The sequence below is a fragment of the Grampus griseus genome (genome assembly GCF_964374135.1).
Source record: "Grampus griseus genome assembly, chromosome: 6".
NCBI lineage: Eukaryota > Metazoa > Chordata > Mammalia > Artiodactyla > Delphinidae > Grampus > Grampus griseus.
This window is the reverse complement of record NC_139000.1, coordinates 102,075,586-102,101,769: the sequence shown is the minus strand read 5'-3', so window position 1 is coordinate 102,101,769 and position 26,184 is coordinate 102,075,586. Positions and strand designations below refer to the sequence as shown.

The window sequence follows — 26,184 nt, the reverse complement described above, 5'->3', positions numbered from 1 at the left end:
GTGTCAAACGAGATAGACTCTATAAATGGTCTAAAGTATAAGAATTCCACTACAACAAGAAAAAAACAAAGATGTACATGGCATAATAGGGTGTTTTGTCTTTTAGACATGGGAACCACACCTTTTATAAGTGTATAAATCTCCAGTCTACGATACTATATTCCTGAGTTAGAACAAGCAAAGAAAGTATCATTTGTCCTTCTGTGCTTCTCCAGAAGATTATAGAGTAAGCAAGCTGGTGAGGAAAGGACAATGTGAATCCTGAAGAACAGGAGGGGCAAGCCCAAACACAGGGCCACTGGAGCAAACTGGGCGAAAGCCGGGGCTGTGGGTGGCTGAGAGGCACCTCCAAATCACCATCTGTTTGTCCCGTCTCATCCTAAGCCCTGACCAGCCCTTGTTCTCTAGAGCTGGTCATTTTCTCCAGCACACCCATCCCAAGAGCAGCCCCTTCTCTAAGAAACAGTCCTGCCCTAAACAAACCTCCTTCATCAAGCATCTCCTGAGACTCAGCTTCATTTTCCCAACCAGGAAAATGCTCACATCTGTATTTGTGAAATAAGTGAACTTATACAACAAAGTTCATGTTAACGTTTAGATTTACTTTTCATTATTACCATGAAAGTTATCCAACAACTCAAACAGAATACACTTGCAAGCTTTGGGCAGCTGAGCAAGAAGACCATTAGTTGTGAAAGTCTTCATATGATTTTAGTGGCAGGACTTGATGTTTCTGCTACATTAACACTGTTAATTGATAAGAGTTACACAGATCATTAAGACGCTAAGTCTCTTCTTTGAGGAGAAGATAAAACAAATAAAAGATAAAAATGAGCAGTGCTGTATAGAAACCCAAATCAAGCTCTTTAACCAGAAAAATTGTTAAAACATTTAAAAATAACAACTGACCATATATCCATGTAGATAGAAGGTAGTCTAGTTCACTTTGGCTTTAAAGACAGATTTATAGGTATAGCTGTATGGTCAAGAACAACAACAACAACAAAATGTGTAATTCTCATTTGCCAGGCACTGGTGCTAACTGCACATTATTATCCTACTTTATGCTCAAATTACCCTGTAAGGAAGTTACTAATATTGTCCTTTTATAGATAAGGAAACCAGGGTACAAAAAGGTTAACTAATCTACCTAGTTCTTAAACTTCAGCGTCAGCGAATGAAACCGGGCACTGTGACCCCAGAGCCATCCTCTCAACCTCTCAGAGTGTTTACAGCCTGTCATGGATGTTTAACATCAGATTCGTCTGGGTTCATTTAACAACTTCAAGCCTGAGTTTATGTAAAATGGGGCTAATACCTTTCTTGGATACTGCTGCTGCACATACATCATATATTCCAGAACCTTCACTGGAAGTACTCAATAAATGCCAGCTAGCTCCCATCAACCTACTCTCTTCTCATACTAGCTCAACTTAAAGATGCTCGCCTGTAAGAGGTATCTTGAAAAGCAGACATTTTTGGTGGAAATAATTAACAAACTCACACATTAATAACTTACGAAACTCTTATAAAATATGGTCTACCTATATTAAATTCAACATACTATATTCCAAACTGAGTTAAAAAAAAAAAAAGACATTTCCTGTTAGGCCAGTATTACATAACATTTCAGAGGTATTTCCTTGAACCAAAATGAATTTTTATTCAACTTGCTTTAGGAAATGTAGCTCTATACTGACCTGCAGGCTGTCTAGACACAGCTTTGCAGAAGGTTTCTTCAGCACAGAACGAAGTACAAAGGTCTCAGAGGATGGAATGTCCCTCTGGCACAGTGGAGTAACCAGTGACCTGGCTTCAGGAGCCATGTCTGTACTCACTTCTGTAAATTTGTCAACTGAAACCGCATCGCTGGATCTTTTGCCCTCTACAGAGTCAGCGACCTGGATTCCTTCAACACAGAGGTGTAAACATGAGAGGTGGCAGACATCTGAGTCAGTCTGTTCTACAACAAAAGTAGTAAGTATTTACAAAAGGAATAACAACCTTTTCAGAAATTCAACCCTAAGATATCCTGCTTGAGGAGTAGCATCTGGGATTTCACTTGGAGACATGAAACAAAGAGAAGCGGCACTGGCCACAGCTTTTATTTCAAATGTGACCACTGAGGGCAACAGTGAGTAAGGTGTCTTGGCTCCACGGAAATCTAAGAAGGCCCCCACGGCTCAACTATTAACTGTTACTCTGCTTCCACTCACGACACCTATGGTCTGCACCATGAACCTAACTTGAGCCAGACAATGAATCATGACTGATTTTATTGGTGGAGTCAGAGGCATTTTCAGCACACACGGGTACTGGGAGGGAAAGGACAGAATGCTGAGGAGAACGACTATCAGATAAAAAAGTGAACATGTTGTATGTGCCCCCAAGCAAGGCAAGGCTCCCCCCTGCAAATTCTCACAAGAGAGCATTGCCTGATGATTGACATTTAACAAATATATACTGGGCGCTTAAGGTGTGACAGGCACTTTGCGAGAGATACAAACACCACAGATAAAGCCCCCATGGCCTCAGAGGACAAACAGACAACATAAAATATAGTAACTGGGGGCACAGAGGGAAGGAGGTAGCTGTGCCTGTGTAAAAGGGTAGCATGAGGGACCGTGTGATGGGACTGCGATATATCTTGACTGTAGTGTGGTTATGTGAGTCTACACCTGTGATAAAATCATGGAACCAAATATACACACAAACGTGTGCATGCAACATTGGTGAAATCTGACCCAAGAGGTCAGTGGATTGTACCAGTGTTGATTTCCTGGTCGTGCACTGTATTACAGTTATGCAAGATGTTACCACTGGGGAAACTGGGGGAAGGGTGGACAGGCTTTCTTCCTATGGATTCATTCTTACACCTGCATGTGAATCTACAGGCATCTTAATATAAAAATTAAAGAAATGTATATATAATAACAAGCAGTAACCCATGCCATTAAGGAGAATAATGCAGAGATAGGGTTAGGGTATGGGAGGGGTGGAGGTGAGTTCAAGGACAGCCTGCCGAGCAGGCACCTGAACACAGTGAGGAAGTGAGCCGCACGTGTGTCTAGGGAAGATTATACATACGCTCAAAGCCAAGTGCAAAGACCAGTGACAGGAGTGCCCCTGGCGTATAAGAGGTGGGGCAAGGCCAGAGTGACTGGAACAGAGCCAGCAGGAAGACAGCTAAGCCACAAGCTCAGAGTCAAGGCTAAGGACCAGGTCAGGTGCGGCTTAGTAGGAAGTGGATGGACTGGATTCTATCCTAAGTATGCTGGGAGGCCAGGGAGAGATTCTGAGGGGAGTGACAGAGTGTGATTTGCATTTTATTTATTCTTTTTTTGTTGTTTCTGTTTGAAGGGTAACAGGTTTTTTTAATAGGCGTCAGTATTTAGAGGGGTTATTTTTCTTCCCTCCAGTTTTATTGATACAAGGTGTGCAGCATAATGATCTGACTTACACGTACCACGAAGTGATGACCACAGTCAATCTAGTGAACATCCACCACCTCATACAGATACAACATGAAATAGAAAAAAATTTTCCCTTGTGATGAGAACTCCTAGGATTTGCTCTCTCTCTTTTTTTTTTTTTTTGCGGTATGCGGGCCTCTCACTGCCGTGGCCTCTCCCGTTGCGGAGCACAGGCTCCGGATGCGCAGGCTCAGTGGCCACGGCTCACGGGCCCAGCTGCTCCACGGCATGTGGGATCTTCCCAGACCGGGGCACGAACCTGTGTCCCCTGCATCGGCAGGCGGACTCTCAACCACTGCGCCACCAGGGAAGCCCAGGATTTGCTCTCTTAACAGCTTTCATATATACCATACAGCAGTGTTCATTATATTTATCATGTTGTACATGACATTCCTAGTACTTATTTATTTTATAACTGGAAGTCTTTACCTTTTACCTGCCTTCCTCCAATTCACCCTTCCCCCTTCCCCGGCCTCTGGTAGCCAGAAATCTGAGCTCTTTTTCTATGTGTGTGTTTGTTTTTGAAGTATCCCACTTTATAAGACCTCTTCCCTCTTCCTAAAGGTGCACCGTCTGAGATATAATAACCTCTGGGGTGTCACCAGACAACCAGCTTAAAATAAAACACTGGAACCAGCACTAGACTCCTTTAATCAAGGCCCCACCGCCTATGGGAGATTTGTCTTTTCCTGTCTTATACAATGTTCCTGCTTAGGGCCTAGAGGGGTGTTAAAATGGGATACGTTGGCCCTTGTTGTGATGTTCCCAAGAAGACAGAGTGTACAGGGAGGTGTTAGGTATGATGACAGTTTTTAATGACCATACTTCATACATTCTATAACCACTGTCAAAGAATATGTCATTCCTAAGACAAAGTCCCATGAGAGTAAAGCAAGAGAATTGGTAAGAATTGCTGAAGGCAAAAGCAACCTATTTCATCCAGGTAACAAACTCATAACCCTGCTCTCTGCCCCATCTATCCATCCATCCATCGCATGATTAAAATTAAGAAGTCAGAGCAGATGTGCACCACAAGAAATGCTGAAGGAAGTTCTTTTTCGGGTTGAAAGGAAATGATACCAGACAGAAACTTTGATCTTCAGCAAGGAATGAAAAGCACCAGAAATGGTACCTATCTAGGTAACTATAAGAGGCTATTTCCAATATACACATATTTCCCAATACCCATGGTTGTTTAAACCAAAAAACCTTATCTTGTGGGGTTTAAAATGAATATAAATATAGTATAGATGACATCTATAGTGTAAAAGGACCATAAAAGACATGGGTGGGAGGAGAGGTAGTAGATCTGTACAGTTTGTAAAGTTTCTGTATTTCACCTGAAGTTGTACAATATTAGCTCTAAGAAGGCTGTGAAAATCTAAGGATGTATATACCACAGTCCTTACAGTAACCATTAAAAAAAAAAAACCAAAAGATGCAATGAGGTATAGTTTAGAAGGTAATGGATAGATTCCTAAAATTTCAAATAAGCCCAATAGACGAGAGGAGGGAAAACAAAAAATAGAACAGAAAATACGTGAAAGAAATGGCAGATTTAGGGAATTCTCTGGTGGTCCAGTGGTTAGGACTTCACACTTTCACTGCTGAGGGAGTGGGTTCAATCCCTGGTCAGGGAACAAAGATTCTGCAAGCCGTGTGGATAAAATTTTTTTTAAATGGCAGATTTAAATAAAACCATTTCAATAATGACTTGAAAGGTTAATGCACCAAATATGCCCATTAAAAGGCAGAAATTCTCAGGATTGACAAAAAAGCAAGGGTCAGCTATACATATACAAGAGTTTTACTTAAAGATAAAGACACAGGTATGTTGAAAGTAAACCTTATACCTTATGGTGACTTTCATTCAATACAAGCATATTGAATGCCGGTCCCTTTTCACACACTTAAAAACCAAAAAAATCATGTGTAGCGTTTTCTCTAACAAAATATACTTGTTAAATGTTTAGAGATCCTATTCTTTCTTTTTCTATTGAATATAGTTCCCTGTGCTATACAGTAAGACCCTGTTGTTTATCTATTTTATATATAGTACTGTGTATCTGTTAATCCCAAGCTCCTAATTTATCCCTCCCCCACCCCTTTACACTTTGGTAACCATACATTTGTTTTCTATGACTGTGAATCTTTCATTTTTGTTAATAAGTTCATTTGTATCAGTTTTTTAGATTCCGCATATAAGTGATATTACATGGTATTTGTCTTTCTCTTTCTGACTTTATGATAATCTCTAGGTCCATCCATGTTGCTGCAAATGGCATTATTTCATTCTTTTTTTTTTTTTTCTTTTTTTTTTTTTTTGCGGTACGCGGGCCTTTCACTGTTGTGGCCTCTCCCGTTGTGGAGCACAGGCTCCGGACGCGCAGGCTCAGCGGCCATGGCTCACAGGCCCAGCTGCTCTGTGGCATGTGGGATCTTCCCGGACCGGGGCACGAATCCATGTCCCCTGCATTGGCAGGTGGACTCTCAACCACTGCGCCACCAGGGAAGCCCTATTTCATTCTTTTTTATGGTTGAGTAATATTTCATTGTACACATATACCATGTCTTTATCTATTCATCTGTTGATGGACATTGAGGTTGCTTCCATGTCTTGGCTATTATAAATAGTGCTGCTATGAACACTGGGGTGCCTCAATCTTTTCAAATTACAGTTTTTGTGTTTTCTGGATATATGTCCAGGAGTGTCCAGGAGTGCAACTGCTGGATCACATGGTAGCTCTATTTTTAGTTTTTTAAGGAACCTCCATACTGTTCTCCATAGTTGCACCAATTTACATTCCCACCAACAATGTAGGAGGGTTCCCTTTTATCCACACCCTCTCCAGCATTTATTGTTTGTAAACTTTTTGATGATGGCCGTTCTGACTGGTGTGAGGTGATACCTCATTGTAGTTTTTTTTTGTTTTTTTTTTTTCCTGCGGTACGCAGGCCTCTCACTGTTGTGGCCTCTCCCGTTGCGGAGCACAGGCTCCGGACGCACAGGCTCAGCAGCCATGGCTCACGGGCCCAGGTGCTCCGCAGCACGTGGGATCTTCCCGGACCGGGGCACGAACCCGTGTCCCCTGCATCAGCAGGCGGACTCTCAACCACTGTGCCACCAGGGAAGCCCTCATTGTAGTTTTGATTTGCATTTCTCTACTAATTAGCGATGTTGAACATCTTTTCATGTACCTACTGGCCATCTGTATGTCTTCTTTGGAGAACTGTCTATTTAGGTCTTCTACACATTTTTTGATAGGGTTGTTGTTTTTTTTGATATTGAGCTGCATGAGCTATTGGTATAATCCCATCCTTTATAATACATTCTATCAGCTTGGAAATATTTCCCTAATTCTTATTGGTAGTAATTCAAAAAAGAAAATGTCATCTCTCACGTAACAAGAATTCTAAAACATTTCTAATATACCATGAGCTCCTAAAATGTAAGGAACGGTTTTAGTTTTCCCAAATGTTAGCACATAGGTAAACCAAGCATAAATGTCTATTGAACAAACATTTCAATGGGTGAATGGGCACATGTACTAAGGAAAAATGAAATAGTTACCACTTGAAGCCTCTGTGAGTTCTGAAAGTAGAGGATACTCTCCAACTAAACATCCAGACTGTAGATTTAAACCAGATTCAGAAGATTTCTTGGAGAAAAATAAGAGTAAAGAAGTATTAAATTTTATTACTTATAAGATTACTGATATTTTTAAAGATTTGAGTAAGCATTATAGATTATCTGGAAATCTGATATTAAATCAATCAATCCATCGCCTTCATTATCTAGTTAATTCTTAAGGAAGTATATAGGAATCCTATATTAGGAACCTCCAAACATCCTACCCAACAATTTTCAGTTCTCTAGGAAACGTTTATAGGACACATTTTTGCTGTCTTATTGTTTAAAGTCTAGAAAACTATGTTAACTGCTTTCTTTTTTTTCCTCTCTCTCTCTCTTTTTTTTTTTTTTTTTTAGGTTAGTCAAGTGAAGCAGTGGGAGTGAAGAAGGAACAAAGAAATCTGTAACTGGCTGTGATCAATTAATTGTAAACACCACTGCATTCGGACCAGCCAACGCTTTCTTTAAAGAGGAAATTCTCAAAATAAAGAAAAATATAATGACTAATCAAACAACAGAAGGTATCAATAGCTAGAAAAGGAAAACCATCAATGGCCAGGATAGAAAAAGACACTCATATTAATGTAAAAACCACTTGTAAATCATGGTGTATGGCCAAAAATTAATGGAGGTTCTGATAAGAAAAATTATTGTCAGATGATGATTCCATATCTACTAGAATAGAGCAGAGGGAGTGGAGATTATAAGCGATTCTGAGATATACATGAAACCCACGGGGGCCCTGATGGTCAACCCTAATGACCATCAAGCATTTATTAAGCCAGTCCAGATAAGGTCAACAGGACATGTACTGGATCTACATGACAGAGAAGGTGCGGGAAAAAAGCTTCCACTCTACCGGTATTAGGTGTCTTCTCTCACTAAAAAAACAGAAACCTGCTGTATCAAACCAGAACTAAGGGTCGTGCGAGAACTAGATCCCCGTTTATATTTGTGTGAAGGGCAAGGGTCCTCAACAGTATGATGATTATTATTATTATATACATTTTTTTGGCCGCTCCGTGCAGCACGTGAGATCTTAGTTCTCCAACTAGGGATCGAACAAGAGCGCCCTGCAGTGGAAGCGAGGAGTCTTAACCACTGGACCGCCAGGGAGGTCACTTAACAGTATTATTTAGTTCACGTTGGTTATCATCTTTTGATGATGTTGACAGCCTCTAGGTAGTTATAAGGAACAAAAAATTCCCTACAGCTACTTGAACGCAGTGGGGAGAGCAAGGGAGAAACTGCTAAAGGGCACCATGCTTTCCAGCCGGTATGAAACCAGTGAGGGGCAGCAAGGCAGAAATGCCAGACCTCCAGACCTGAGGGGTAGAGCCCAAGTATCATCCTCGCCTCATTTACTAGTTCTGTGTAAATTAGGTGCTCATACGTCTGTCTCCCCCAGCAGACAAAAAGCTGTTCAAGGGCAGGACTGTGACTTTCTCACCATTGGACCGTTGGTATCTACAATACCTCAAATAATAGAAGACCAGAGGGCTTCATCTTTTCATAAAGTCTTTTTCATATCAAAAGCAGCATGTTAATCAAAACTGTCTCTAATAACCAATAAGCCAACCAACCACAAAAAAAATTTAGCAAGGAGGAAATTTCTCTCTCTCTCTCTTTCTCTCTCTCTCTCTCTCTCTCTCTCTCACACACACACACACACACACACACACACAAATTTAAAACCCAGCTAAAATACCACAATACAATATACATAAGTACTATAATTGCAAAAGGGCCTTGACAGTCAGTCCTAAAAGTGACTAGCCAGAAATCCAAAGCTTCATTTTCCTATGTTTCCAGTAAGTGAATTACCTCAGAGAGATTTGCAGAAGTTTCAACAGCACACTGTCTATCTGTATTGGGAAAAGCAGCAACATTGTGTATCTGGAGACCAAAGGCATCAGTTAGGTTTCCATCAGAGCTGCTCGGAGAGGATATTCTCTGTCGCTTGGATGACAAGTTTGCAGGGAACTCACACTGTTGACATTCACCAAGACTTTCCTTTTTGGCTAGGTACACAAGACAAAATACAAACAAAACAACACAGGCCTTCAATGTTTTATTTTACAGCATCATTTGAAAATTGTGTACATCCTAAGTTTAGTAAAATTTAATGCTTGAGCCTAAATGCTTTATCAATGAAAACTCCAGTAGTACATTTTTTATTCCAAAAGGGAAATCTAACTGAAAAGTAAAAGACCATGACTGCTAAAAAGATAAAAATTTAATTATTAGAATTGACTTTTTTCAGACTTTAAAATGTACAAAGATACGCCAAGATACATTTGCAATTTTGATATAGTATCTCATTCTATTTTTAAGTTTAGAATGAAACCTTTTCTTTTGAACATTTTAAAGGATGTGGTTATGTTCTAATATTGGTTCTACTTTGACCGTGTATGATTTTATGAAAAATACAGCCACAGTTCTTCCTAGGTACAAAAAGGGAATTTAATTGTCTACAGAACTTTAGTAATGATGTAAATAAAATATTTAAAAGCTCAGATAAAAACTGAAAAATAGGTAAGTTACAAATGACAAATACAAATGAGTACATCGGAGCAGGTCATGTACTGCAGAGGTAGATGAACTGGATTTGTCTTGAGTAACAATGCCCTGCACCCAAGGAGGTGTTGAAATGTACTTGAAGATAGTTCAAGAAAGCAAACAAAACCATTTGGAACCTTAGGGTTATGGTGGTTACAGCAAGACCAAGATTTTGTCTAGTTCTGGTGTTTGAAATGCTTTGCAATTGGAAAATCAAAAGTGACAAAAAAATTACCAAATAAATTACAATCTAAAAGTTATGGTAAAGAATATGGCAGGCTATTAAGATGTCAGGCTGAACATATCTGTTCATAATATCAGAGTTGGGAGTCTGGTATTCATTTAAATGCTTGCCAAACTTAATAATAATCCTCTAAAAAATCAAGGTTTGTGCACTCAAATCTACCATGTGCCCTATTCTAAAGATGAAATGAGCCCACTGGCTTCGACATTATAACACTTAGCCCTTAATTGTGGCCACGTGGATATGTAAGACGTAGGCTCAGGAGTGCTTGATACTATATTTTTTCAAGAGAAACCAGAAATCCAGATTTTTGTGTGAAATGTCCCAAATTTTAAATGGTAGGCCCTATTGAAAAATACAGCTCTACTCAGAAAAGACTGTAGAACTAAATCTTTATACTGAGCATGGTCTGAATAAATACTAAAGCCCTTCTTTCTACTCACTTGAGCCTGTGATCTTGAACTCTCCTTCCGTCTCTGAGAGTTCAGGACAGTCAGTCATTTTCGCGTTTTCCTTTATGGAGTGAAAAGCTGACTGGAAGGCAGATATTTGTTCTCTTAAAGAATGAACATTTCGATACAAAACAGGGCTGCCCTGTTAAAATACAGAAGCACAGAGGACATTATAAATCAAACCAAAGACAGGCTTTTCGAAGAGCAGAGGTAATAAGTTAATAGAGCAGAGCCTCTCCTCCCGTGAACGACACACTCTTAGTCTGAATATTCGGTGTACAGCCATCGTCTTCGTTTCTCCTCTCTCCTCCTTAATCTGAGCAAAGAGCATATAGCTACATGGGAAGTATAAATGTGGAGCTATAGGCTGGCCAGTACTGATACTGACAAGCCCATGGACCAGACAGGAGAAATCTGGAGGAGACAGAAAGCACTTTAAAAAGGCACCCAGACAAAACACATCCCAATTATTTGAGGGCTTGACAATCTTTAAAAGGATTCTTTCTGGGGGTTGGGGGAGGGGTGGTTAAGGATGCTCTTTTATAACTGAGAGTCCATAACCTGAGATAGCCTCAGCGAATCAAATGTGAAAGGGAAAGAGGTTCCACACAAAATGTTTGAGAGGCCAGTTTAAGAGACTATATGGATGTTGAGCTGTACGAGTTGTTTACGTATGTTGGATATTAATCCCTTAAAAAATGGGCAGAAGAACTGAACAGACATTTTTCCAAAGAAGAAATGCAGATGGCCAGTAGGCACATGAAAAGATGCTCAACGTCGCTAATCATCAGGGAAATGCAAATCAAAACCACAATGAGATATCACCTCACAACTGTCAGGATGCTATCACCAAAAAGACCACAAATAGGGACTTCCCTGGTGGTCCAGTGGTTAAACCCTGGACTTCCAACACAGGGGGTGCGGGTTCAATCCCTGATCTGGGAACTAAGATCCTGTATGCCCTGTGGCGTGGCCAAAAAAAAAAAAAAAAAAAGATCACAGGGCTTCCCTGGTGGCGCAGTGGTTGAGAGTCCATGCAGGGGACACGGGTTCGTGCCCCGGTCCGGGAAGATCCCACATGCCGCGGAGCGGCTGGGCCCGTGAGCCATGGCCACTGAGCCTGCGCGTCCGGAGCCTGTGCTCCGCAGCGGGAGAGGCCACAACAGTGAGAGGCCCGCGTACCGCAAAAAAAAAGAAAAAAGAACAAAAAAGACCACAAATAACAAACATCAGCGAGGATGTGGAGAAAAGGGAACCCTCGTACACTGTTGATGGGAATGTGAATTGATGCAGCCGCTGTGGAGAACAGTATGGAGGTTTCTCAAAAAACTAAAAATAGAACTACCATATGACCCAGCAATTCTACTCCTGGATATACACCTGAAAAAAACAAAAACACTAATTCGAAAAGATACATGCATCCCCAATGTTCATAGCAGCACTATTTATAATTGCCAAGATATGGAAGCAACCTAAGTGCCCATCAACAGATAAAGAAGATGTGGTATATGTATACAATGGAATACTACTCAGCCATAAAAAAGAATGACATTTTGCCATTTGCAGCAACAAAGATGGACTTGGAGGGCATTATGCTAAGTGAAATAAGTCAGACAGAGAAAGACAAATACTGTATAATATCACTTATATGTGGAATCTAAAAAACACAATAAACTAGTGAATGTCTAACACAAAAGAAACAGACTCACAGATATAGAGAACAAACTAGCTGTTACGGGGCTGGGGTGGGGCAATATAGGGGTGGGGGAATAGGAGGTACAAACTATTGGATGTAAGACACATTACAAGGATGTATTGAACAAAACAGGGAATATAGCCAATATTTTGTAATAACTAAATGGAGTGTAACCTTTAAAAATTGTATACAAAATAAAAATTAAAATCAGTAGTAAGAATTTTATGTCTGTACAGTTAGCAAAGAGTTTACCCAATAAGAACAACAAAAGAAAAAAAGAGAGAGACAGACAGACTATACAGAGATCACAAGAAAGCATCAAAATCCTGGAGACAGGACTAAGGAAGAAGGGATAGGAAGAACTTGTCTATTTGGAAATTTTACCAAAGTTTTCCAAAAATATCCTTAGAAAATGATCTGCATGGCACCTTTGTCACATGTAGGTCTCAGCATAACTAGTTCCATCCAACCTAGTCTCTATTCATTTCCATCCAGACACACCCTCTCCCCAGGGGCCAGAACAATATACAGATGTTCTGAAGTAGCTTCGACACCCACCCACATATACCCTCTCCCCTCTGGCACCCCCCAGCTAAATCTTCCTGATGTCATGGGAGCTTACTTCCTTAGAGCTAAAAGCTAGCCATTCACTGAAACTACAAAGTCAAATAGTTAAAAAAATGGTCTAAGCACAGGAGCTCTCTGGAAACCCTGCTAACAGGATTTCAACCAAAGAGTGGTCAAATTAAATTGGTATTAGCAGGGACAGAAGTGCCAGACAAGTGTAAGCAATATACAATTTAATAGTTCTGCCACCTGTAAAATAAATTACTGGTTAGGTTCTCTAGGGGTTTTTTTTCCCCCTTTATTATTTAGACTAACATATTTCCACTGATTTGGAGCTTATACCAATTAAAAAAATTATGCTAAGAGGCGAAAGTAAAGTAAAAAAATTACCTCCCTTTAGAATATCATATGGAGAAAAATCAGTTAAAATCTTGAAGCCATGTTTGATGGTGAATCTGCTCACACACTGGATTCTATTCCCAGTTAAATACCTTCATAAAGCAAACTCTGTTGCATAATAACACAACATTTAAAATTCAAATATCATTGATGATATAAACCTTTACGACATAAACGGCACATAACGTTTATAAAAAGCTGGTGGTCAACTCTTACCTAACTGAGATATAGAGAAAGAAAGGGTTTATCCCAAAGTCATACAATTTACGTTGAATGTACATTTTTTGTACTTATATTTGAACACGGGAGGGTTAGGTTTAATGTGCTAGGAATTTGGAGCATTTTGAAATACTGCTTTAAACAAATTAAAGGTTCCCCAGTCAAAATTGTTTCTGGGCTTCCCTGGTGGTGCAGTGGTTGAGAATCTGCCTGCTAATGCAGGGGACACGGGTTCGAGCCCTGGTCTGGGAGGATCCCACATGCCGCGGAGCAACTAGACCCGTGAAACACAACTACTGAGCCTACACGTCTGGAGCCTGTGCTCCTCAACAAGAGAGGCCCGCGCACCGCGATGAAGAGTGGCCCCGGCTCGCTGCAACTAGAGAAAAAGCCCTCGCACAGAAACAAAGACCCAACACAGCCAAAAATAAATAAATAAATAAATTTATTTTAAAAATTGTTGTTTCTCTGTTTCCTGACGGAGAAAGAGAACAATGTTCATATACAAAAAGTAAAGGAAGCATTCAAAAACGTACTGCATTTTTGATGCTTTTGTCTTAGGAATTATATCGGTCAGTCAACATTCTTTCCACGTACCAGAAACTATTCAAGGGGCTCAGGATACAGGGGGAAATTACATTCTAGAGTGAAACTCTGAAAACATATTAATATAGTTTCAGGTACAAGAGGTGCCATTGAGAAGGTAAAAAAGGAGTGTGGCAAAAAAACAAAAAAAGGGGTGATCCCGCGTACTGCAAAAAAAGAGTGTGATTTAGTAATAACAGTGCTGCTTTACTTGAGTCAGGACAGCGCTCTGTCAGGAGTAACATCTGAGTTGGAACTGAAACAGAAAGTGGTAGTTAAGGGAAGATACTGGGGGAGGAAGGCATTCTGCAAGAACAAGCCGGAACAAGAGCAAAGGCCCTGAGATGGAAGGAGGATGCAGCAGGAAGAAGGCCCGCGTGCCCAGAAAACAGCAGGAGATGGCGAGCTGAGAATAGGGATAGGCAGGGCTCAGATCGGGGAGGGCACTCAAGGCTTCAAGATGGGGTTTGAGTTTAATTCACGGCATAACAGGAAGCCACGGGAAGGTTTTAAGAGGCAGAGTGAATGATCTGATTCATTCTTTAAAAGTATCTCTTTGACTGCTCTGTGGGATGGTGGACGGACCAGGGAAGGAGGGAAATAAGGAGACCAGTTATGAAGAAGCAGCTGGTGATTCAGGTAGAAATCACATTAGGGTTGTAGCAATGGAGCTGGGGGACATGAGGAATTACAGATAGGTTTCTGAAATGAAGCCGAAAGGTAATAATGGGTTGGATGTGGGAGATGAAAAGGAAAAAAAAAGGAAGGAACCGAGGAAGATTGGTAAGTTGTTGGCCTGAGCGACTGGACGGCAGCGTGTACTGAGATGAGGAAGTTGACCGGAGGATCTCGTGGGGGATGGAAACCTGAAGTTTGGCTGTGGCTGTGTAACACTCGGAATGCTTACTGGAACACCCAAAGGCAGATGGTGAATAGGCAACTGGGTATCTAAGTCTGGAGCTCTACAGAACTCTGGGCCACTGTTAGACATTTGAGTCATCAGCCTATAGATGATGTTCAAAGCCACAGCAAAGGATTAGTTTACCTAAGGAAAGCAAAGAAAAGGGGGCAGAGGAGAGCCCTGGGGAGCTCAAGCATTTGTGAGGGGAAAACTGGAAGGCCTGGAATAAGCAAATGAAACACAGGAACGGATGACAGTGACACAGGAAGAAAATCAGGTCAGTGTGGTATCCCAGAAACAAAGAAAACGCTTCAAGGAGGGAGTAGCTAAACTCAGTCAAAAGCTGAGGCAAGGTTGCGTAGGATGCAAACTTAGACTTAATCTTTGTCTTGGCCAAGATGCGGGCCATTTGTGATCAAAGACAAAAGTCTTCTCAATGGAGTGGTAGAAACAAAAGTCCGATTGGAGTGGCTACAGCAGAGAGAATGGAGGGAAGGAAGTGGAGCAAGACAGGACAGATGGCTGTTCAAGGAGCTTTGCTGTGATGGACAGGCATAGGAATGGGATGCCATGGGGGTCTAGGAAGAGTTAAAGGGACAGAGTAAGACAAATGCATAAGGAAAAACAGGTCAGAATAACATACATGGTCATAATGATGTAAACATTCGAATACTGATGTAACCAATCTATTGGGAACTTATAGAGGATGGGAAGTGCATACATACATTTACGATAAAAGGTATGAGGAAGAAAGAGGGCTAACTTTCCACTGAACACAATGGGAAGTCAATAACTAATGCCATAACACTTAAAGATCAAGAAGTAGCAATTAGGCAAAAAAAAAAAAAAAAAAAGGAAGAAAGAAAGAAAGAAAAAGAAAAGAAAAGGCATGCAAACTGGAAAGGGAAAAGTAAAACTGTCACTATTTGCAGATACATATTATATATAGAAAACGACTACACCAAAAAACTGCTAGAATAAACAAATTCAGTAAAATTGCATAATACAAAATAAGCATACAAAAATGTTGTGTTTCTACACCCAAATAATTATCAGAAAGAGAAATTAAGAGAACAATCCCATTTACAACTTCATCAAAAAGAATAAAAAACTTAGGAATAAGTTTAACCAAGGAACTGAAAGACGTGCATCCTGAAAACTATAAGACACTGATGAAAGGAACTGAAAAAGACACAAATAAATGGAAAGATATTTTGTGCTCATGGACTGGAAGAAATAATATTGTTAAAATGTCCATACTACCCAAAGCAATCTACAGATCCACTGCAATCCCTGTCTAAATTCCAACAGTATTTATCACAGAAATGAAACAAACAATCCTAAAGCTTGTATGGAACCACAAAAGGCCCTGAATAGCCAAAGCAATTTTGAGAAAGAACAACAAAGCCAGAGGCATCATGCACCCTGATTTCAAACTATAATACTATAGTAATCAAAACAGAAAAAGATGCATAGGTCAATGGAAGAGAATAGGGAGCCCAGAAAAAAGCCAACCCATATATGCTCCATTAATTTACAACAAAGGAACCAAGAATCTACAGGCATAACTTGGAGATACTGTGGGTTAGGTTCCAGGTCACCACAATAAAGTGAATATTGCAGTAAAGCAAGTCACAAATGTTTCGGTTTCCCGGTGCATATACAAGTTATGTTCACACCATACTGTATTCTATTAAGTGCACAACAGCATTATGTCTAACAGCGTACATATCTTAATTAAAAAACCTTATTGCTAAAAAATGCTAACCATCATCTGAGCCTTCAGTGAGCAGCAATCTTTTTGCTGGTGGAGGGTCTTGCCTCAAAGACTCATCAGAGTGGTGGCCGCTCAAAGTTGGAGTGTCTGTGGCAATTTCCTAAAATAAGACAACAATGAAGTTTGCCACATAGATTGACTTTCTTTCACAAACGATTTCTCTGTAGCATGCAATGCTGTCTGACACCATTTTACCCCCAGGAGAACTTCTTTCAGAATTAGAGCCAATCCTCTCAAACCCTGCAGCTGATTTATCAACTATGTTTATGTAATATTCTAAATCCTTTGTCATCATTTCAACAGTCTTCAAAGCATCTTTACCAGGAATAGATTTCATCTCAAGGAACTTTCTTTGCTCATCCATAAGAAGCAACTCCTCATCCATTTAAAAGTTTTATCATAAGATGGCAGCAATTCAGTCACATCTTCAGGCTCCACTTCTAATTCTCTATTTCTACCACATCTGCAGTTACTTCCTTGAACCCCTCAAAGTCTTGGGTCCCACAAAGTCATCCACGAGGGTTGGAATCAACTTCTTCCAAACTCTTATTAATGTTGATATTTTGATCTCTGATCCCTTTCCGTGAATCATGAATGTCCTTAATGGCATCTAGAACGATGAATTCTTTCCAGAATGTTTTCAATTTACTCTGCCCAGATCCAGAGGAACCACCATATATGACAGCTATAGGCTTACAAAATGTTTATCTTAAATAATAAGACTTGAAAATCAAAATTATTCCTTGATCCATGGGCTGCAGAATAGATGTGTTAGCACGCATGAAAACAACGTGAATCACATTGTACATCTCCATCAAAGCTGTTGGGTGACCAAGTGCACTGTCAATGAGCAGTAATATTTTGAAAGGAATCTTTTCACTGAGCAGTAGGTCTCAATAGAGGGCTTAAAATATTCCGTAAACCATACTGTAATCAGATATGCTATCATCCAGGCTTTGTTGTTCCATTTTTAGAGCACAGGCAGAATAGATTTAGCAAAACTCTTAAGGGCCCTAGGATTTTCAGAATGGTAAATCAACTTTGAATTCAGCTTCAAGTCACCAGCAGCAGCATTAGCCCTTAACAAGAGAGTCAGCCCGTCCTTGAAGCTTTGAAGCCAGGCATTGAGTTCTACTCTTTAGTTATGGAAGCCCTAGATGGCATCTTTTCCCAATGTAAAGCTATTTCATCTATATTGAAAATCTGTTGTTTAGTGTAGCCACTTTCATTAATTATCTTAGCTAGATCTATCCCCTGGATAATTTGCTGCTTCACCTTGCTTTTATGTTATGGCTTCTTTCCTTAAACCTCATGAGCCAACCTCTGCTTCTTTCCTTAAACCTCATGAGCCAACCTCTGCTAGTTTCAAACTTTTCTTCTGCAGCTTCCTCATCTCTCTCAGGTTTCATAGAACTGAAGAGAATTAGGGCCATACTCTTGATTAGGCCCTGGCTTAAGTGAATGTTGTGGCTGGTTTGATCTTCTATCCAGACCACTAAAACTTTCTCCATATCTGCAGTAAGACTGTTTTGCTCTCTCATCATTCGTGTGTTCACTAGCGTAGAACTTTTAATTTCATTCGAGAGCTTTTCCTTTGCATTCACAACTTGGCTAACTGGCCAAAAGGCCTAGCTTTCAGCCTATCTCAGCTTTTGACATGCCTTCCCCACTAAGCTTAATAATTTCTTGCTTTTGATTTAAAGTGAGAGATGTGCAACTCTTCCTTTCACTTGAACAGTTAGAGGCCTAATTTCAATAGTGTTATTCTCAGGGAATAGGAAGGCCTAAGGAGAGAGAGAGAGAGATGGGGGAATGGCAGGTTGGTGGAGCAGTTTGAACACACACACACACACTCACACACACACACACAGCATTTATCAATTTTCGCCATCTTATATGGGTGCAGTTCGTGGCGCCCTAAAATAATTACAATGGTAATATCAAATATCACTGATCACCTTAATAGTAATGATATGATATAATAATAAAAGATAATAATGAAAAAGTTTGAAATATTGCAAGAATTACCAAAATGTGACACAGAGATACAAAGTGAGCAAATACTGTTGGAAAAATGGTGCCAGTAGACTTGCTTGACTCAGGGTAGCCACAAACCTTCAATTTGTTAAAAAAAAAAAAAAAAGGGGGGTCTTCTCTGGTGGCGCAGTAGTTAAGAATCCGCCTGCCAATGCAGGGGACATGGGTTCGAGCCCTGGCCCGGGAAGATCCCACATGCCATGGAGTAACTAAGCCCGTGTGCCACAACTGCTGAGCCTGCGCTCTAGAGCCTGCGGACCACAACTACTGAAGCCCGTGCGCCTAGAGCCCGTGCTCCACAAGAGAGGCCGCTGCAGTGAGAGGCCCACGCACCGCAGCAAAGTGCGGCCCCTGCCTGCCCCAACTAGAGAAAGCCCGCGCGCAGAAACGAAGACCCAACGCGGCCAAAAATAAATAAATAAATTTATTTTAAGAAATGCAAAGCACAATAAAGTAAAGCACAATAAAAGGGGGTATGCCTATACAACGAGAAAAGGACAGTCTCTTCTATAAATGGTGTTGGGAAAACTGAACAGATACAAAAAAGAATGAAACTGGACCATTATCTTACACCATACACAAAATGGATTAAAGATTTGAACATAAGACCTGAAACTGTAAAACTCCTAGGTGAAAACAGGTGATAAGCAACTTGACATAAGTCTTGGTGATGATTTTTTGGATTTGACACCAAAAGCAAAGGCACCAAAAGCAAGAACGAACATGTGAGACTATATTAAACTAAAAAGCTTCTGCACAAACGGGAGCAAATTTGCAAATCATATGTCTGATAAGGGGTTAATGTCCAAAATATAAAAAGAACTCACTTCAACTCAACAGCAGAAAACCAATCTGATTAAAAAATGGGCAGAGGATCTGAATACGCATTTTTCCAAAGACATACAGATGGTCAACAGGTACATGAAAAGGTGCTCAGCATTACTAATCAGCTGGAAAATGCAAATCAAAACCGCAATGACATATCACCTCATACCTGTCAGAATGGCTATTACTGAAAACACAAGAGAGAACAAGTGTTGGTGAAGATGTGGAGAAAAGGGAACCCTTGTGCACTGTTGGTCAGAATGCAAATTGGTGCAGCCACTATGGAGAACGGTATGGAGGTTCCTCAAAAAATTAAGAAGTACTATATGATCCAGAAACTCTACTTCTGGGTGCTTAATCAAAGGAAAACAGTAACTCAAAAAGATATATGTACGCCCATGTTAAACACAGTATTATTTACAACAGCCAAGATATGGAAACAACCTAATTGTCGCTTGATGAATGAATGGATAAAGAAATTGTGGTATATACACAATGGAATATTATTCGGCCATAAGAATGAAACCTTGCCATTTGCAACAACACGTATGGACTTCAAGGGCCTTACGCTAAGTCAGTCAATCAGAGAAAGACAAATACCATATGATCTCACTTATCTGTGGAATCTAAGACAAACACACAAAAGAAAACAAAAAAGTCAAACCAAGCTCATAAATACAGAGAAGAGATTGGTGGCTGGTTGTTGGGAGTGTGTAAAAAATAGGTGAAGGGGGTCAAGAGGTATAAACTTTCAGTTATAAAATAAATAAGTCATGGAAATAATGTACAGCATGGTGACTATAATTAATAATACTGTATTGCATATTTGCAAGTTGCTAAAAGAGTAGATCTTAAAAGTTCTCATCACAGGGAAAAAAGAATTTGTAACTATGTGCGGTGATCATTTTGCAATATATATTCCTCATCTTTCCTCCACTACTCTTGTTTTCATTCTTGAATATCTCAATGCTAGATACTACAACTATATATTCCAGTAATTCTTTTAATAAGTACAGTCATATGATGTGTGTGGGGATGTGTTTATGTACATATGTGTATGTATATCCTTAAGAAAAAAAAAAGAAAAATCAACAGCAGATATGGAATGTCACCAAACAAAAACCGACTTAGTCCAGAGAAAGCTGAAACTGACAGGGCCTCCTTAGGGTGGTCTGATAACAGGAAACAAGCAGACTTGCTAGAGACCCCCAGAAAGGCTCAGGTTATCTAAAGCATCAGATATTCAATATGTCTGAAACAAGGGTCCAGGGCAATGCTGAAGCTGTATCAGTAGCACTTGAACCCACAGATCTCTCCACAAATAGCAAAGAACCTTTATGTTTTGGAGGGAAACTTTATGTTTTAGGACTCTATGAGATCTAAACAGCTAAGGATAGGAGGCCCTGTACTGAAAACAGTTTGTCTAAGTCTTCTCAATGACCTCCAGCCACTTTCCACATTTGCCTTCCACGGTTCTAGGGCTCAGGTTTACATCCCCAGGAATTCCCTCAAAGAAAACAGATCTGCCAAAGAGAAAGTACCCACAGGATTCTAATATTTGGGAGTTCCTTCACTGAAAAAGTGGCCCCGTTGTCCTACATGGAAATCCACTAGCCAACAGAGCCAGACCACACACAGTTAGCTCCCAGTCAGTTTTTAAAGTGTCGCACCTTCAAATGTGAACAGAGTCAAGGATCACAAGGCATCTGAAGAAAGATTTGAGAATGAGCCAGAACCTAAAATAATTAGGTAGCAAAATGAGACCCCATGAAATAAGGAAGAAAACTTCAACAAAACTATAATGTCCTCAACAATGCACAGTGAAAGATAGTCCATCATGATAAATTAAAAGACTAAACCAAAAAAAAAAAAGTACTTATTAATCACAGGAAAAACAAAAATCATGCAAGAAAGGAAATACGGCCCTAACACACCATATGGCAATTCATGAAAAATATCTATAGGGTTAGATAATACATACTAAACCCTAATTTAAACACAAATTGTAATTGGTTGTACTGGTAGGAAGGCAGGAAGAGGAAAGTGTCAGGACAGCTATGGCTAGGAGATGTGAGAGCAAAATCCTCATTTTTCACAGAAATAACAACAATGATAGCATAAAACATACCATGTTCCAGGCACAGTTGTAAGTACTTCATATCTATTAATTTATTCAACCTCATAAAATCCCTGCTACATTATCACCCCGTTTTATACATGAGGAAACTGGAACAGAAAATTCAAGTAATTTGCCAAAAGTCACAATTAACTAATAATAAAGCCTAGAATCAAACGCCGACAATACAGCTCCACAGGCCATGTTCCCATATACCCTAACACAGTTCTCAAGAAGTTTTTACACCCTAAAGAATTATTGAGCACACCAAAGACTCTTAGTTCACGTTCGTTATATCTATCAAGAATATTTCAACAGCTTTTCCAGAATTGTGGATATCCTTTAATGCAACACAAAATTCAATGAAGATTTCTTAAACAGTTGCAATGTCAAATATGAAATCTTATCAATGAACTTTTCATATTGTTATGTTAAAATCCATGGGCCTATCCTGCAACTTGAGGGTATAATTTGCATGTACTGGTCGCGTAGAAAATACTGGTTCACTCAGTTATGTGTATCTTCCAAATGTTAACATATTTTACTGTGCAATATCCAAACGTCACATTAATATCCCCACTGATCCATCAGAAAAGTGCAGCCATTGGGAAGCTGTCAAGTAAGATCACAGTCATGAATACAAGTTTTCCAAAATTCTGATGTTCTCTCAAAAACTCGAATTTTTTTCTTGGTAAGAAATATCTGGCTTTCCTTGAAGTGGCAGGTTCACTGCTCATTTCTGAGAAAATGCCAGCCACGTTCCCAAGTCTGACTAACCATGTCTGTCAGTCATTCTTTCAAATAAACACGATGTTCCATGAAAAAGTGGCTAGTTCAACTCACAGCTCAAACAATCATGTCCATAACTTCCCTGGAAACACCCACCACACTTCGGTATATACTTTGGAAATGCCTGGTGTCTACTTCCCGTCACACATAATATTCCAGGGTTGAAAATTAATAAAGTGTATAATTTTTATTGCTTCATCAAGGATGTTAAGTGAAACTGGCCTTATTATTGTTTTCTGTAAACGATGAACAGGGTTGAAGGTAAAATGATTGCTTGATGCCATCAGTTTTAACCACCGCTGCTCTTACACCATGAGTGCAAACATCAACACAGTGAAAAAGGGCAAATAACACCTTAGTGCTGTTTCAACAAATAGTCTGACCTCATGGACCTCTTGGATGGGACTCAGGTATTCCCAGGAATCTGCAGATAATTTCTGAGAAGCCCTGCACTGCACTAAACAGCCTCATGTATACACAGGGTCTAAAACGAAAAATAAAGAAGTGGCAATAAAAGTACTTTTTAAAATAGGAAGGCCCATACCAAAAGAGCCAAACGAGCCAAAGAAGGGCAAGCCCGGGACTGTCTTTCGTAGCAAGTCTTGTACTATTTGACTTTTTTAGAAGCATGTATTATTCTGATAAAAATCTGCAAAAATATCTAAATACTTCCCCATCAACAAACACTTCGCTCCTTTCCACAAGGTTATCCCAAATACATTTTGGTGGGGGTGCGGGGAACTCTTGCCCCTACATGTCAACACACAGTAGTCACAAAAGTATTAGACACTTACAGACAAAATATTAAAAGAAAAAGGTCGGAAAACACTGCCTCACCTCATTAGAGAAAAACAGACATGAACTAGACAAAAGTGTGCAAAATAAAACAGAAAGCGCCTCCAGAACACCACTTCTATCCAGGATCTCATAGCCTTTAACAGAACCATGCTCAACATCAACATTTAAACTAAGCGCACAATCTCTGTTAAGACACAGAGAAAATATTCTCTCTCCAGATCCAAAACGGATGAGGTGCACTGGAGAGTACCCACTCTGTACAAAAGCTTTCTAACAGAGCAAAACATACTCCTAGAAGAATTCATGACGGAACTTAAAAAACAAAACCATACCTGACAAGGGGAATTCTTGGTCAAAGAAGCATTCTTTAAATTCCGCTGCTGGGCAATGAAACGAATTAGATGGTTTGTTTCCGGAGAGCCCCGAACACCAACTGTAGAGCGTCGTCTGGATTTTTTAAGGTAGGATGATGACTTTCCTATAATAAAAACTCTTTTGTAAGTTGGAACACAACAAGGCAATCAGTAATCATGCCCTGAATACCCATGATCCACCAGCCTGAGAGAGAATATGATGAACGCATCGTACAGGGATCTAAGTGGAAAAGTACAGGCAAAATTGTGCACACATTATCAGATGGGTAGCTACCTTTGTTTTGTCTATTGATTTATTCCATGCCCCTGGAGAGGTGCTTGGCACATAGCAGGTGTTTATCAAAAAGTTGTGGAACAAATGCATGAATACATTTGAATTAACAGGTCTCATTTTTGTTTCTTACTTCCTGCACAGAGTTGGTAATGGATTGCTTTGGACTCAAAATTTCTTTTTCTGATCCCCAAGGACGATCTCCCCCCAGGCACACACTCTCACATCCTCAATTGTTCAAAATAATTTGTTTCTCTTAGATACCTGTCTACCTTCAGCACACTACCCTGAATTCCAACCAGTCTAGCTTTTTGAAGGTCTAAGAATGATGTTCTTGAGAAGGGAACACAGGTTGGCATCCACTTCGGTCTTGTCTCCATCAGGTATTACTAGTCTAGTGCCCCCTGATTTTCAAGTGCCCCATTACCCTCCATTTCTAAATTCTATTCTCTAATTCCATTCCCATTATTTGTTTCTTCAGCTAAATCAGACTTCACAGGTGAATTTCATTTCTATTCCATAAGGGAGATTAGCCTGAGTCAATTTTCTGTTTGAGATTTTGAAAGAGGTATGCCCCAGTCTTTCAATGTCATATTTTCTTAATTGCCCTTCAACTTTCTCTCATTTTTACCATACATGACCATAAAATGTATTACTATTTTCACATACACACTCCTGTATCCCATGTGTCGGGTCAAAGAGTGACTCGCACACATGTCCTTTTCCAGTTTGGGCCTGGAGCGTAGCTGTGACTTAGGAACAGTATCATGCTGGGTGCCCTGGGACCCTGATCTCCCTGATCCAGCAAGTCTGAGAGTCAATCAATTTAGATAAAGTAATAAGATACACAGGGTAAGTGAACAAAATAGAGTTTAATTTTTCAACTTTTAAAGGCACTGCAATAGAAGAAGAACATCTCTTACCTGAAGAGTTCTTTACAAAACTTTCAGGTGTAATTCCCAATTGCTCCACAGTTACTGTGGAAAAGTTCAAAGGTGACTGAAAAGCATCTGACATGCAACGATTAGGAGTCACTTCAGCTGCAGGCTTGTGAGGAGTTACAAGCTTCCCATTTCCCAAAATGAAAGAGGTATCTTCTGAAACAGACAACATGTAGGGTCTAAACATCATTATCAAGATAAACACCTAAACCTTAAATTTCACAAAGAAACAACAGGTCACTACATACCAGCGTTATTAATAGCAGACTCCTTGGTTTCAAGGGGCTTGCTGTCTTTTGAACTATCATCCATCTAAAAAAGAGAGAGAAGAAAGAAAAAAGAAAAATAACCCCACCTCCAAAATTAATGTGATTTGATCGAGATCCTCTTTCAAGACTGAATTCTAATACAACCTATACTGGCACGAAAACGGATGACAAGAGACTACTTTTGGAGCTCAAATTAAAGAGAAATGGAGGAAACTGCTGCTCGGGATGAAACAAAGCAGATCCCATACAATAAAGCCAAGGCTTTCCAACCTTAGCGAACATCAGAATCATCCAGGCACCCTGTTGGAGAAGCGGTTTTGCGGATTCCCAAAAATTCTAATTCAGGAGGTCTGGCTGGGCCCCAGAAATCTGCATTTTAAAAAGCAGGCGGGTGATCCAGTAGAACACACTTCTGAGAAACACGTCGAAGAAACAGCTCTGCGCCACTACTGTCTCGGAACTCCCAACCAGGCCGCTTGCCTTACCTCCCTCGGGTTTATTTTGAACACTCCGCCGATGAGTGTCGTGGCTGTCCTGCCTTCTAGACTTCGGCTCTCTGGTCCTGATGGGCTCGCTCGAGAAAGTAACTGTCGGCCGCCAAGCCAGCCGCGGGGGGCTACCTGGTCCCCGGCCGCCGACCCCCAGACCCCACAGCCGGCGTTACCTATACCCTCCCCTCCGCCCGGCCGCGGCCCGCCGCCCGATTCAAATCGCCGGCCCCGCCTCCTCGGCGTCCCGGCGTTACTCTGAGAATCTCTACGCCCACGCCACTCGCACGTGTGCGCGCGCGCACCGAACTCTCCCAGACCTCTACCTCGCCTTCCCAGGAACAGGAGTGGCTTCGTGGGCTCCGAGAAACACCACCGCTAGCCGCAGTTGACACACTGTCCAGAGAGCTCCACTACTGACCTGCGTCCCCGGGAACTATTTTCCGTGAGAGCCTCGCGGAGGAATTATCTAGTTAGCCGTTTGGTTCCGTCCCCGGCCTTTCGATTGGATGCTGCGAACTTCGAAAAGAATCATTGAACCAATCCTGACAGAACGACGGGCTGGCTCTTACCCAATCAGCCAGTCCCGACCGCAGCCGTTTCCTCGGTGGGTTGAGTGAGTGGGAGGGGTTAAAGTTGGGAGGCTCTGACTGGTTGTGGATCTCTTCCAGCGCTCTGCCTCTTCCCTCAAGCCCCGCCTCCGTATGCAGATGAGCTCTACCTGGTGTTGGCTATGCGCCTGCTCAGTAACGCTTTGAGCCGCCGTTCGGCTC

General features: G+C 40.7%; 1 protein-coding gene across 1 annotated transcript in view; it reads right to left on the bottom strand.

Annotated features, from left to right (window-relative positions):
- Window positions 1–24,966, bottom strand: part of CDCA2 (cell division cycle associated 2) — a gene marked incomplete at both ends in the record, with an annotated part of 48,724 nt that extends 23,758 nt beyond the window's left edge. The window contains 7 exons of the mRNA XM_082657201.1: window positions 1,701–1,963; window positions 7,045–7,132; window positions 8,929–9,125; window positions 10,351–10,501; window positions 23,401–23,546; window positions 24,637–24,810; window positions 24,903–24,966. Of these exons, the coding sequence (XP_082513327.1) occupies window positions 1,701–1,963; window positions 7,045–7,132; window positions 8,929–9,125; window positions 10,351–10,501; window positions 23,401–23,546; window positions 24,637–24,810; window positions 24,903–24,966 (1,083 nt within the window). The remainder of the gene's footprint in view (window positions 1–1,700; window positions 1,964–7,044; window positions 7,133–8,928; window positions 9,126–10,350; window positions 10,502–23,400; window positions 23,547–24,636; window positions 24,811–24,902) is intronic.
- Window positions 24,967–26,184: the final 1,218 nt, after the last annotated feature.